Source organism: Melospiza georgiana, chromosome 6 (assembly GCF_028018845.1).
Source record: "Melospiza georgiana isolate bMelGeo1 chromosome 6, bMelGeo1.pri, whole genome shotgun sequence".
Lineage (NCBI taxonomy): Eukaryota > Metazoa > Chordata > Aves > Passeriformes > Passerellidae > Melospiza > Melospiza georgiana.
Window position 1 is genome coordinate 35,028,032 of NC_080435.1, and position 12,831 is coordinate 35,040,862.

Sequence of the window (12,831 nt, forward strand, 5' to 3'; positions counted from 1 at the left end):
GGGTCTCCTCCGCTGCGACCCCGCCGCCGGTGCCGGTCTGGTGAGTAGCGCAGCGCCGAGGGGCGGGCCGGGAGCCTTTGGGTGGGACGGGACGGGACGGGACGGGACGGGGCGGGATGGAGCGCACGGGAGGGATGGACGGGAGGCACCGCGGGTCGTGCAGCCGGGGCCGGGGCCGTGCAGCTTCCGGCTGGCGCTGCTCCTGCCGGGGACACCGCCCGCGACGCGCTCCGGGCCGGACACATCTCTGCGATTTAAAAAGCTTTCCCTCCCTTCTCGATCTGCGGCCAGAGGGATCCGCTAATGACGCCCTCATGGAGCATTTTGCAAGCTGGGGCGGCTGTTGGAGCGCGGAGAGGCCGGCGGCTGACGGATCCCGTTTAGAGCCGTGGAGCATCCTCCGGGACAGCTCGAATTTCCCGCTCCGCTCCCGCCCCAGCGAGCCGGCCGCGCTCCCCGGGATGGCGGGCGGGAGGGCGCGGAGGGGCTGCCCGCGGGGCTCTGAGCCGGCCGCCCTGCTGTTTTCCAGGTTCGTGATTCCTCCCGAAGATGTGCGACGACGAGGAAACCACCGCGCTGGTGTGCGACAATGGCTCGGGGCTGGTCAAGGCGGGCTTTGCCGGGGACGATGCCCCCAGGGCCGTTTTCCCGTCCATCGTCGGTCGCCCGAGGCACCAGGTAAATTCAGAGGCAGGACGCTCCATAAAAATGGGTTTTTAAATGAAAACATTTACAATTTGTACTTTTTTTTTTTTTTTTTTTTTTTTTTTTTTAATCCTGGATAAATTACTGCTAAGGTTGCAAAGTAATATGAAGTATCTGATCAGTAGAATGCTAGTTTCCCTCTGTATTGTCCTGTTTACAAACTCCTTTTCCTGCTCATGATATTGTGCAGTTTACTTTCAGTCAAATTTTTGAAAATCAGAAATAAACAAATAAGAAAAAAGAATATGAATATAAGAGGTGTATTATAAATGGGGGAAAATCTATTAATCTCATGGAAGGAAAAAAAAAGATTTTATGAGAACACCTCAGATTCTGTTGACATAATATTTTAATAATGTTAAATTTATTTTCACGAACATCTTTTCAGGGGTGTGACTGCTAGTACCTTTCTTGAAAATAAGACAGTTAGAATTGTAGAATCATAGAATATCCTGACTTGGAAGGGACAAACAAGAATCAACAAGTCCAATTCCTGGTTCTACATGGGAGTCACACACCATGTGCCTCAGACAGTTGCCCAGATTCTGCTTGAATCCTGTCAGGGCTGGTGCTGTGACTCCTTCCCTGGGGAGCCTGCTCAGTGCCCAATCACCCTCTGGGTGAAGAACCTTTTTCTAATATCCAGCCTAAACCTCTCCTGACTCAGCCTCAGGCCAGCTGTCTGTGATGTAGTTGTTTGGGCTCTGTGATGTCGTCTTCCTCAAATAATGCTTTTCTGTGTTTTCTTCTCTTAGGGCGTTATGGTTGGTATGGGTCAAAAAGATTCCTATGTGGGTGATGAAGCTCAGAGCAAAAGAGGTATCCTTACTTTGAAATACCCAATTGAACACGGCATCATCACCAACTGGGATGATATGGAAAAAATCTGGCACCACACTTTCTACAATGAACTCCGTGTGGCCCCTGAGGAACACCCTACTTTGCTCACAGAAGCCCCCTTGAACCCTAAAGCTAATCGTGAAAAGATGACCCAGATCATGTTTGAGACCTTCAACGTACCTGCTATGTACGTGGCAATCCAGGCTGTCCTCTCCCTGTATGCTTCTGGTCGTACAACAGGTAAAACAAACAAATAAACACCGTTTAGATTCTGTTTCCTTTCAGGAACTCTCCTTCCTTTCCATTCTAAATAGGAAAACACACTAAATTTACAGAAAAATAAGTCTTTTTGGTTTATGGCAATTAATGACAACAGTAGCATAAAAGCCACTACAAAATAGGTCCACATTGTTCTTTCCACAGACAATTTGCCTTGCTTTTGGAGAGGCACCATGGAACTGGCTGTCCCACTGCTTGTTGTAGTGCAAATGAGGAGACATTCCTGTAGGGATACTGCAGTCACAAAAGTGTTACACCAGTTTAAGGGTTTAGACTGGACCAAAGATGCCCATTATCAGACCAAGACAATCACTATTGCAAATATTCTTACTGCTCAGTATAGTAGTAGTGGAAGGCAGGTTTTATGGATTATCCTAAAATATGTGTGGAGCAACTATTCTGTGTGAAAATTCACACCCCTCACAAATGTCCAGGCAAGCAAAGGCAGAAAGAATTGGAAAGATCTTTGTGACTGAAAAAGAACTATGCTACTTTATACTGCCTGAAAAATCCTTTATTTTGTTGTGTTTCTTGCTGCGTCCTGTGTGTAAGGGCCCTAAGCATTCTCTAGGTGACTGCAGCTGCTCTCTGACATTTCTCTCCCAGGTATTGTCCTTGACTCTGGCGATGGTGTCACCCACAATGTGCCTATCTACGAAGGGTATGCCTTGCCTCATGCCATCATGCGTCTGGATCTGGCTGGCAGGGATCTGACTGACTACCTCATGAAGATCCTCACGGAGCGTGGCTACTCCTTTGTGACAACAGGTCAGTCCTTCAGCTTTTCTCTGCTGTGAAAACCCTCACGTCTCTCTTGGCCCACCATCTTCTCTAGTGTTGTGCTTATCCAAAGCTTGATTTGATTCTCCTGTATCCACAGCGGAACGTGAGATTGTCCGTGACATCAAAGAGAAACTGTGCTATGTTGCACTGGACTTTGAGAATGAAATGGCCACTGCTGCCTCTTCCTCCTCTCTGGAAAAGAGCTATGAATTGCCTGATGGTCAAGTGATCACAATTGGTAACGAACGTTTCCGCTGCCCTGAAACCTTATTCCAGCCATCCTTCATTGGTAAGTGTTCCAGGAAATTCTCCTTTCTGTAGGAGGTATGAAAATGAATCAGAAGATTTGGAAGGTGCCCTGCTCCTCTTCCTGCTTACCTAAATTTGGCACAAAATCCGACATGAGTGAATAATAATTTAGATCCTTTGGTTCCTGTAAGATGGGCTTGATGTGAGCTCATCCGGTAATTAGCTGAGTTCCAGGCTCTTGCTGCAAGGTTTAGATCAAGTTTTAGGGTCCCAGTTTTTTAATGATAAAACATACAGTTACAATACCATCATTAAGGAGTTGGACTCCGTGATCTTTATGGGTCCCTTCCAGCTCAAGACATTTTATGATTCTGTGTCACTGATGGCAAGAATAGCCTTCAGAGCTGTATTTGTAAGGCTTACACTCGAAACAGTATCTATTTCCATGAAGAAGTAAAGTGTCAGAGAGGGGAAGGACATGGAGGGAAGGTGTGTGTGTATTTATATACACTCTAATTAACATTGCCATGGTCGAGATGGTAAGCCTTGCTGGTTGTGCACGCAGCTGACAGATGCAGCAAATGTTACACTCTTGAGTCCCAAGTAGTACATGCAGTTGTTCATCAGCTGACTTCTTACTGTGGATCCAGTGTCTGCCCTTTCAGGAAGCACCTGTTAAAATTAACAGATTGGAATGCAACCTACAACCACTTGCTTCTTGTTTCTTTTTTCTTACCATCAAGTACGAATATCTTAATTCCGTGTCATGGTTAAGTCTTGCCTTGACGATTCTGAGTGGTATAGACTACATTTTGAGTAGACTGAAGAAGTTACTATTATCTTCTTTAGTTCTACTTCAACTATTTTTATTGTCTTCATTTGCTGTCTTTACTATATTCAGCTAATACTTTCAGTGAGACTGATGTAAACCAATACTCACGTTTTCTCTTCTTGATACCCTTCTTCCACTGACATTTACTAAATGAGTTTATCTCACATGTCCACTTGTTATCTTACTTGTTATATTTTGAGTCTCTTGCCTTTGCACATGCATTATGATTCTTACCTTTTCTAACAAGTAATGTTCACTTCCTAAATTAGTTTTGTAATTCTCTTTTTTAAATATTTTTCTGTAACACTTTATAACCAGGAAACATTTTTACAAGGAAAAGGCCAAAAAAGTTCATGTTAACAATGATCAGGAATGCCAATGTTTCATTTAATGGAGACCTCTTGTATAATTCACTGGCCTACTGTCTTTTTTTCCTCAAGGTATGGAATCTGCTGGTATCCATGAAACTACCTATAACAGCATCATGAAGTGTGATATTGATATCCGTAAGGACCTCTATGCTAACAACGTCCTCTCGGGTGGTACAACAATGTACCCTGGCATCGCTGACCGCATGCAGAAAGAAATCACTGCCCTGGCTCCTAGCACTATGAAGATCAAGGTAAGGAACTTGACTCTGTGTTATAAATCGTGGATAAAGGTGGAGACAATGTCAGCTTCATTAAACTGGGATGTGGGAACAACTCAAAAATGAGATCAAGAGCTGATGGGCAGATGAGCAGAAATTCCATTTAATCAGAATAATTTTCTTGGTTAGAAGAGAAGAAAATATGATTACAGATTTTTTTAATACATTACATGTATTTTAAGAGCTGCTGAAGATCAATACCATTATAGAAATGTTCTTTACTTTCTAGAGGAAATATCTACTGGCGTGTAGCATTGCAATATGGATTCACTGTTCAGAAATGAGGATTTTGTTGCTTTTCTTTATCCTAGATCATTGCTCCTCCTGAACGCAAGTACTCTGTCTGGATTGGTGGCTCCATTCTAGCATCTCTGTCCACCTTCCAGCAGATGTGGATCAGCAAACAGGAGTATGATGAGGCTGGTCCATCCATTGTACACCGCAAGTGCTTCTAAGCACTCCCTCCTCAATTTACTTCCCACTCAGGATGACGACAATATGCTTCTTGGAGTCTTCTGGCAAACCTTCCCGAACTCTTCAGTCATTGTACAGTTTGTTTACACACCCGTGCAATTTATTTGTGCTTCTAATATTTATTGCTTTATAAATAAACGAGATCTGGGACTTGCAACCTACAAAATATTGTCTTTTGTCTTATTTCAAGTATTTTTTGGTCAGAAAAATGAGACTAAACCCCTGGGATTTGGAAACTCCCATCAGACCGATGAGTACTTTTACTGCATCCTAACTGATATATGCATGTTAGGTCATGGTTTTCTGAGAAAGAATTTACACTTTATAGTTTTAATTTTGAAATTTGGAACAAAAGAAGCAATATATTTCAAGGCTTATAAAGAAAAAGCCTTAAGGCTGACCCAGTAAGTGGAAAAAGTGAAAGGAAACCTCTCATACTCGCTCACTCACTTAAGAAAGATTCTTCTATCCCATTTATCGTAATGGGATTTTAATATTCATTTACTAAAAGCCAAAGCTTCTGTAAAAGAATTATGTTAATACATTTAGAATGTGATTTATAAATAATTAGCTCAATCCTAAAGAGTCATGCAATTGTTTTCCATGGGCTATAAATATTTATGGCAAAACATTAATTGAAACTGACAGCTTACTCATCTTCCCCTATCTCTTCAAAGCCAGAGATAAAGAAGTGAAGTCTTTATTGTACTAATGCACAGGAAGCAAACTTCTGTTGTATAAACCCAGAATTGTTACAAAAGCAATTATTTTCACATCATCATTCATATGTCTTAGGCAATTTTTAATCCTTAATCTTTGCTATCCTTTCTTTGCTATTTGACCCAGATACTTCAATCATAAACTGCACACTTCTGTGGCCGTTTGTGTTCCTCACCAAGACTTCTTACAACTGGGCTCCTTGACTTTTTTTCAAAAAGTAGTAGCTAAAAAGGGAAGTACAGAATGATCTGGGACATTTTCATAAAAGTAATGGAACCAGTCAGTGTCTTAGTTTGAACTACGTACAGACGAAATAAGCCCAAGTTTGATTTAGGAAATCAGTTAAAGCATGTATCAAACTGTGCATGCAGTTAGCTGAGTTTCATCAGAGCTGTTTGAAAATATAAGACTTTATGCTAACTCTATAATCTAATGTTAATTAAAAAAAAATGTACACATTTGTTGGGAAACTTTCTGTTCCTCTTTGCTCTTATTTTCTTGAAAGGCATTAAAAATAGTCATTAGGTGTGATCTGTAATTATATAGAAATGATTTTTTCAAAAAGATGAAGATATATTTAATGTTTGTCCCCAGTTTACTTACCATTAGGAGGTGTTTTACTGGGGGACCACTGTAATTTCCTACCATCCCCTTACAATCACAATATTAAAATATTTCTAGATATTTTTGGGGTTGAGCAGAGAAGTTGGATGGAATTGTCAAATATAAAGAAATTTAAACACAAACATGACGTAAAACATTTTTCGGTATGGACATTCATTTAAATATTTTAGGCAAACAAAAATGAAATTTTAACAATACAAACATTTAAATATAAATGTGAAATACTCATTTTAATAGTGCACACAGTATTATTGAAATTTTGCCTCAAATAAGCCTTTATTAACCTGTGAATCTTTTAAGGCAAAGTCAACAGCCTCCACTGCTCTTAAGAAGGTTCCCACCGAAGGTAAATATTCTGAAATTCATACCATGAAGAAATTTTTTGTGTCTTGAAAACACGGGAACTCTTCCAGATGTCTGACCAACACAGATGTTTGCCAATGACTTTTGCGTATTGCTGTTTAGAACCATTGCACTTTTTTCACTTGACTTGCTTGCTAATTTGAAAGATTTGGCTGGGCAGAAAGGTTATCTCAGGTATTAGTGTGAATTAATAGGGTGATACTGGACATAAATTGCAACTAATTGGAGCTTAAAATGTTAAGCAAGTATGCAAAGGGTGTGCTAAGGCAGCCCCAGTGGATGCCTGCCTCGCCTGGCTGTGCCGGACAGGTCAGGAATGGCAGGCAGCCCTTGGCACCACACCCAGCTCCCATCAGGGACTCACTGCTGGGCTCGTGGGCATCAGCAGGGAATGAAGGAAGCCACTGACTACAGGACTGATGGAAACATTCCTTCCACAGGCATTTCGGGGCTTGTAACTCAGTTTGCGGAACTGGATAGGAGCAGCAAGGATTGTACAAAATAGTCATGTGCTTGCATATAGGTAGGACAGGACTAAAAAAAGTATCAATGCCTTACCCTTTTCCTTTGCTTACAGAGTTTTTCCAGATGCATTAATTTTTAGCGTAATTATTCTATATTTGGCCATATATAATTGAATATTATATATTCCCACTCAATGCAGTGAAAACTAGTAATTCATTAATATGGGAATTATAATAACTATTTCTGGAAGCAAAGCTAGATCTAAATTGATTGATTGAAAATTGAATATTAAGTCATAATCTAGGATTCAAAATACTGATAAGACAGGCTACTGTTAAACTTTGCCTTCTGTTTACATTTTACAAGAATTAATGTGTTATACATTTTGCGTGCAAAATGAAGATGGTGAAATGAGATGCAGAAACTAACTGCAGAGCACCCATATGATAGGTAAAATTACTTTGGATATTTCCTTGAAAAAGGTAGATTTAAAAATATCTGTACCCAAGATCGCTGTGGTAAGCAATCTTCACCTCTGAAACGCCTCACCTAATGAAGAAATTGACATTAAATTGAAGACTAAAGGAACCCAGCCAACCTTCACGGCTTTGGGTGAGATGCCCTTTCAATGGAAGAACAAGAATAAATGTTTAGCCAAATTATGGATTCAACACACATATTTTGAAAAGCAGTGTGAATACGTGGCAAAAGGTCTGTCTGCCACTCTGAAGGGTGTCTGGTTATTTGACTTTGCAGCTCCTTGCTGCTCTGTGTGTAAAATGGAGAGGAAGGAATTCTGTGGAAGTTAGTCTGATGTGATTTTTAAGCTACATAAAGGAGGTTTATTCTGTAGGAAGGGCTACATAGTATTAAGAAGTACTGACATACATCAGTGAGAGCTGAGACAAAATCTTATTGCCTGTTCTGGCAGCCAGAAAAACACTGCCCAGTACTTATGCTTTTGACTGAAAGGCGTTGCAGTATTACCACTGCTGGCTGACCCTCAGATCTTACAGAAATCTTTCCTTGTAGACTGATGACCATGTTGGCATTTGAGGAGTATTGACAATTGCCATCAAAACACAATGCTTTTAATATCTCTACTAGATGTGTGCTAAGGAATCATTGAGATTCTGCTTAAAAAGATGGATTTTTTTTTTACAGGAAATAAAGAGATATTTCAGATGTTTGTTTGTGCTTAAAGTTTCCTTAAAAAATTGTTAGCAAAGTCATAAATTTGATAGAGTTGTCTACTTTGTACTAATCTTTTCTTGAAAGGCTGTTTTAGCTAAAGTGTTAAGAAAGCCTGAGGGGTAGCACTAATATGAAAAATTTTGGCTTGAATAATTGAATTCTGCAGAGTGATATTTTTTTTAATATAGAATGAGAGGGTTTTATACTTAGTCACATCAAGTGACTCTAAATATATGTGACAGTCAGATTAACCTACAATACTAACACTAAAATGGAAAAAAATAGATTAACTCCTGCTGTTTGGATAACTGTATATGGGCAGAGAATGATGCTTGCTTCCAGTAACAGCTTAATCCTGTCCTACCCTGAAGCAACCTGTGGCAGAAGTCTTTGTCATTATCAAGATATGAGAAAGAGAATAAAATAATATAAAATTGAGTGATTATTAAATCTCACTCATTACCCTTCAGAAAGAAGCAATTCAGGCAGTTAATATACTACCAATTACTTTGCTTTTTATCCTGAGGACGGCTACAATTGCTGAAACATAAAAAGTAAACAATCAGATATGTTAGTTTTTAGAAGAATGTTCTAATGCTGTTATATATTTAAAGGATGGATTTAATTTATGATTAAGCTGCCCATTGTGAATAATAGTGAATGAAATTAATATAGTAGGCATTAAAACAAATTAATATATCTGGTGGCAATTTTATGTTGCCATCGTCATAAAGGTAGAATTCACAAAATTCAAGTCTACAGTGAAAAAGTGCCACAGAGATACTATACTAGATATGTTGTCTACCAAAAGCAGGGTAGTGTGCTCTTGTAGAGGAGATGAATTGTATTTTAGAAACATTTTTTTTTACCAGGAGATATTTGTTCATACAGAGAAAAAAGTGGATGAGGCATAGCTTAAAGCTTTACTGACATAGATTTGCGTAACATGTAAATGATATAATAAGTCTGGGAAGGTACAAACAAGATGAAGGTAGCAAGGCAGTACGAAAGAGCTTAAAGATTAGTTCTGAGTCTCTAAGCCCCTCAGGTTTAGATCACCAGAAAGGGTGATTAGCATTGTCATTGACATTATCATTGTCAATGATAATGAGGGATACATCATCCTTTCTTTCCAAAGGATCCCAAATGCATTGGGACTTATAGTGGGGCTTCTGGACATGCTTTTGCAAAAAAAAAAAAAAAAAAAAAAAAAAAAAAAAAAAAAAAAAAAAAAAAAAAAAAAAGTGCTCAAAGGGAAATCAAGGAATTCCTGAATTTTAGAGGGAATGTTAGCTCTTCTAGAGAGAAGGAAATGCAGCAGCACAGCAACTCCTGCCACACAGGTACCCCCTCTGCAGCTCCCTGCAGCTGGCTGTGACAGCAAGCAGGTGAAACGTGGAGCTGATGCCTTCTGGGAGGGAAAGGGTCTGGGAGGAACATACTGCTGGGCCAATAGCTGTGGGGAGCTCTTCCACAGCATCCAGAAACACAGTGATTTTACAGTATCTGCTATCAAGGAAAGAATCAACATTTAGGGAATGCAAGCCATATCCTCATGTAATAGATGAGTTCTGACACTAAATTTCACATTAAATCTTATTTATGTTTAATTTTGATGATATAAATTATTTCCAAGACACAGACTTCCATCTTCAAAAACAGTCACTATTTTATATTAAAAAACCAAACCCCAAACACAAAGAGAATAAGAACCATTAACCTTAAACAAGAAAATGTTCTACTATGTGTTTACAATGCTCTGATTCTCTGATAAGCCAGGGAGGAGAACAGTTCTTGCAGAACTAGAAATCTCAGCAGATTTTAAAGACAAATCACTGAACAAGTCATAAGAGAAAAACACTTCTTATATGTATATATTAGAAGTATATATATATATATATATATATATATATATACACGTACATATATATATACACACAGACACATACATGCACACTGAAATATGTTTTTACATATTTGTGCATATATATGTATACCAATTTTTTCCCTAAGTCTTATACCAATTTTTTCCCTAAGTCTTCTCTTTAACTTTTGCATGGAAGAGCATCTCTGACTCAGTAACAAGTTTCGGAGACGTCTGTACCACACAGCAAATGGAAAGGAAAATATTTCTGGTCAGAAACATCACAGAGGTATTTCAGTGAGACAAAAATGTGCATATTTTGTAGCCTTGTTCCTAAGGCAGAAGTTAATTCTTGATTTATTTTTGTGCTCAGAGGAAAACCTCAGAACTTTGGAATTCTGAGATCAGAACTTAAATATTTTTAGTGACAATGTGAAATACTCTTTCCTTCTTACAATCTACAGTCAAAAAGTGCCACAGAGATAATATACTGCTAAAAGTGTAAAAAATGTCCAGAGAAAACTTTTGTGATGTCTGGTGTCACATTCTGCGTTTTAATGGCTGCAGCAATGGTTTTGCAGACTTTTCCTTCTGATGGAACATATTGTCAACTGTTGTCATCAAACTTTTTCTGCCATTTCAGCTAAGATCATGAATTCTGTCCATTGTACTGGCACCTAACAGAAATAGGAGACTACATTCTGACTTTATTTTTGTAAATAAAAAGCAAGTGAAATAATCAGGAATAGTAAGTATCCTGCAGGCTCTTCTTCTTGCAGGAGATATTCAAAGAGCCCCATTGCTTATACAAAGCAGATATCTTGCCATTGAAAGTGCTGTGAGGCTATTTCTTGTATAAGAAATTGTACAGAGATAGTGATTGTGCAATCTCCTAATAGGGTCATGTGGTGACAGAGGGACAGTGGGTGCTATTAAAAGCTTGACATTTATCACTCACAGTGTTTAAATTTACCATGGAATTTGTGGCATTTGCCAATCTAAGTATAGAGAATGCCACAAATACCAGAGAACAGATAAATAGTGCTATGCAAAACCCAACAAACTGCTGGTGGTTCTTTGCTAAATCTGCAGCACATCCCATTCTGGAAATGCAGTGCAGGTGCTACTGGCTGGAATTTCTCTGCATGAAAGAAGAAAAAAAATGGTCATTATGATTTTCTTTTTCTTCATTTTGACTACTTAGATCAAAACATTTTAAGTATAGGAAATTTTTCTGTGTGTCTGTGTGTAGCCTCCAGAGAAATGGTGTCCCTCTCAAGTTTTAATGTCCTAAAGCTAAAAAAACCCCCAGATAATGGAGTAACATTTTGTGTTATAGTTTAGTGGTGATATTTGGGCAAAGGTTGGATGTGACGATCTTGGGGGTCGTTCCAAACTTTATGATTTTATGATGCTTTGGCATATAATTTACACAGACAAAATATACATGACAGTACATTAATTTTATGAAATCTTCTATTGGAAAATACATTATGTAACTTGTGATGAACAATTGTGGAGTTCCTGTTGGAAAAAAATTACTTTTCTGCAGATAGTTTTTCTCTAGGACTCTGAGCCTTAGAGCTCTGTCTAAATCCTGAAGGACAGAATTAATATAACCAATCACACTGTGCATTTGGTCTAAGAAGCACACAAAAGTTATCATTATTTTCTTTGCAATAACTGCAGAAAAGACATTAAGATAATATAGTATTTAACAGAGCTATATTTTCTTCATCTAAACAAAGCAGCTTTAATGGTTGGTGGTGGAGGAGATAAAGGCTTTGCTGTTGTCTTAGAAATTTAGGTTTATGGAGTCCAGGCACCCAAATCCAACTTGTACCTTGGAAGATATTGTTTCTTGACTTCTCTTTCTCAAGCTCTCAGGGTGAATGTGAAGTGGACAGCTGCTCTCCAGTCACACCAGCAGGTGCAGCTCTGTCCCTGCCTGGCTGGAGGAGGTGTTGTGGTGCAAAAACAACAATTCTCCCTAAATTGTGTAAAGGGTGTTTTGCTACAGCTTAAGGAATTGAGGTAAAAAGTTGAAAGAATGTGTTCATAGTTGAGACCAAGTTCTTCATCTTTGACAATGATGTGTGCTTGATTCTTTAATGGGATTCTAGCCTCATAGAAGAACCCTATGCCTAGAGTTCCCTGCCATGCAGCTATTGACACTGGCTATTTGATTATCTCTTAAATTTTGGATGCATCTGGTTACAGCAGATGGCACTGAAGAGTATATAATGAAATTCCTGGCCTATCAGCAAGACCTGTGTGTCACAAGTCACCTCTGCTGTTAATTCATGACATGAACTCTTCCCATTCATTTGCTATTCTCTTCCCAGTTCCCTGGTCTTTCTAAAGCCTGGTGAACCAATTTGCCTGGTGAAAGCAATGGAGGGAAGTAGGTTAGGGAAAAAGGGTACTGTATCAAACTTTAGCCATTTCTGTAATGATTTAAAATTTACAAATTTACCTTTTGAAAAATCTCTTGAAGTATCTAATGTATTTTGCTTCAGTAAGTATTTCTTTGGAGGACTAGAACTTCAGATATACCTTAAATGTGGAACAAAAAGGCTGTAGGTCCATAAAAAAAAAAAAAAAAGAAAGAAAAGAAAAAAGGGCCAAAATCTCAGGTCAGATAAATCTAAACACTGCTCTTGTTTTGAAGCTGATGATACTAGTAGGGCTGTCTAAAGTAGGTGAGGGCATGGATATTTTCCAAAACATTTTTATTCCTTCCAATGCTGTAAATCTCCAGTGCATGCTTCCAATCAACCACGGAATATA

At 39.0% G+C, this 12,831-nt stretch overlaps 1 protein-coding gene across 4 annotated transcripts; it reads left to right on the top strand.

Annotated features, from left to right (window-relative positions):
• Nucleotides 1–549: 549 nt before the first annotated feature.
• Nucleotides 550–4,977, top strand: ACTC1 (actin alpha cardiac muscle 1). 4 transcript variants are annotated; one of them, XM_058026233.1, is made up of 7 exons: nt 550–678; nt 1,461–1,587; nt 1,699–1,785; nt 2,431–2,592; nt 2,705–2,896; nt 4,129–4,310; nt 4,649–4,977. In XM_058026233.1, exons 1-7 carry the CDS (start codon nt 550–552, stop codon nt 4,790–4,792), a joined length of 1,023 nt encoding a protein of 340 aa, XP_057882216.1. In that variant the 3' UTR covers nt 4,793–4,977. The 4 variants fall into 4 exon arrangements, with proteins under 4 accessions (XP_057882216.1, XP_057882214.1, XP_057882215.1 ...); XM_058026231.1 differs by having other exon boundaries at nt 1,461–1,785; XM_058026232.1 differs by lacking the exon at nt 1,461–1,587 and having other exon boundaries at nt 550–676; nt 1,588–1,785.
• The last annotated feature ends 7,854 nt before the right edge of the window (nt 4,978–12,831 follow it).

Excerpts from the sequence above, each read along its gene's own strand:
- ACTC1 (XM_058026231.1), top strand. The coding sequence starts at position 550 with ATGTGCGACGACGAGGAAACCACCGCGCTGGTGTGCGACAATGGCTCG. Across the intron at positions 679-1,460 it reads TCGGTCGCCCGAGGCACCAG|GGCGTTATGGTTGGTATGGG; the intron begins GTAAATTCAGAG and ends TTCTTCTCTTAG. Across the intron at positions 2,897-4,128 it reads ATTCCAGCCATCCTTCATTG|GTATGGAATCTGCTGGTATC; the intron begins GTAAGTGTTCCA and ends TTTTTCCTCAAG.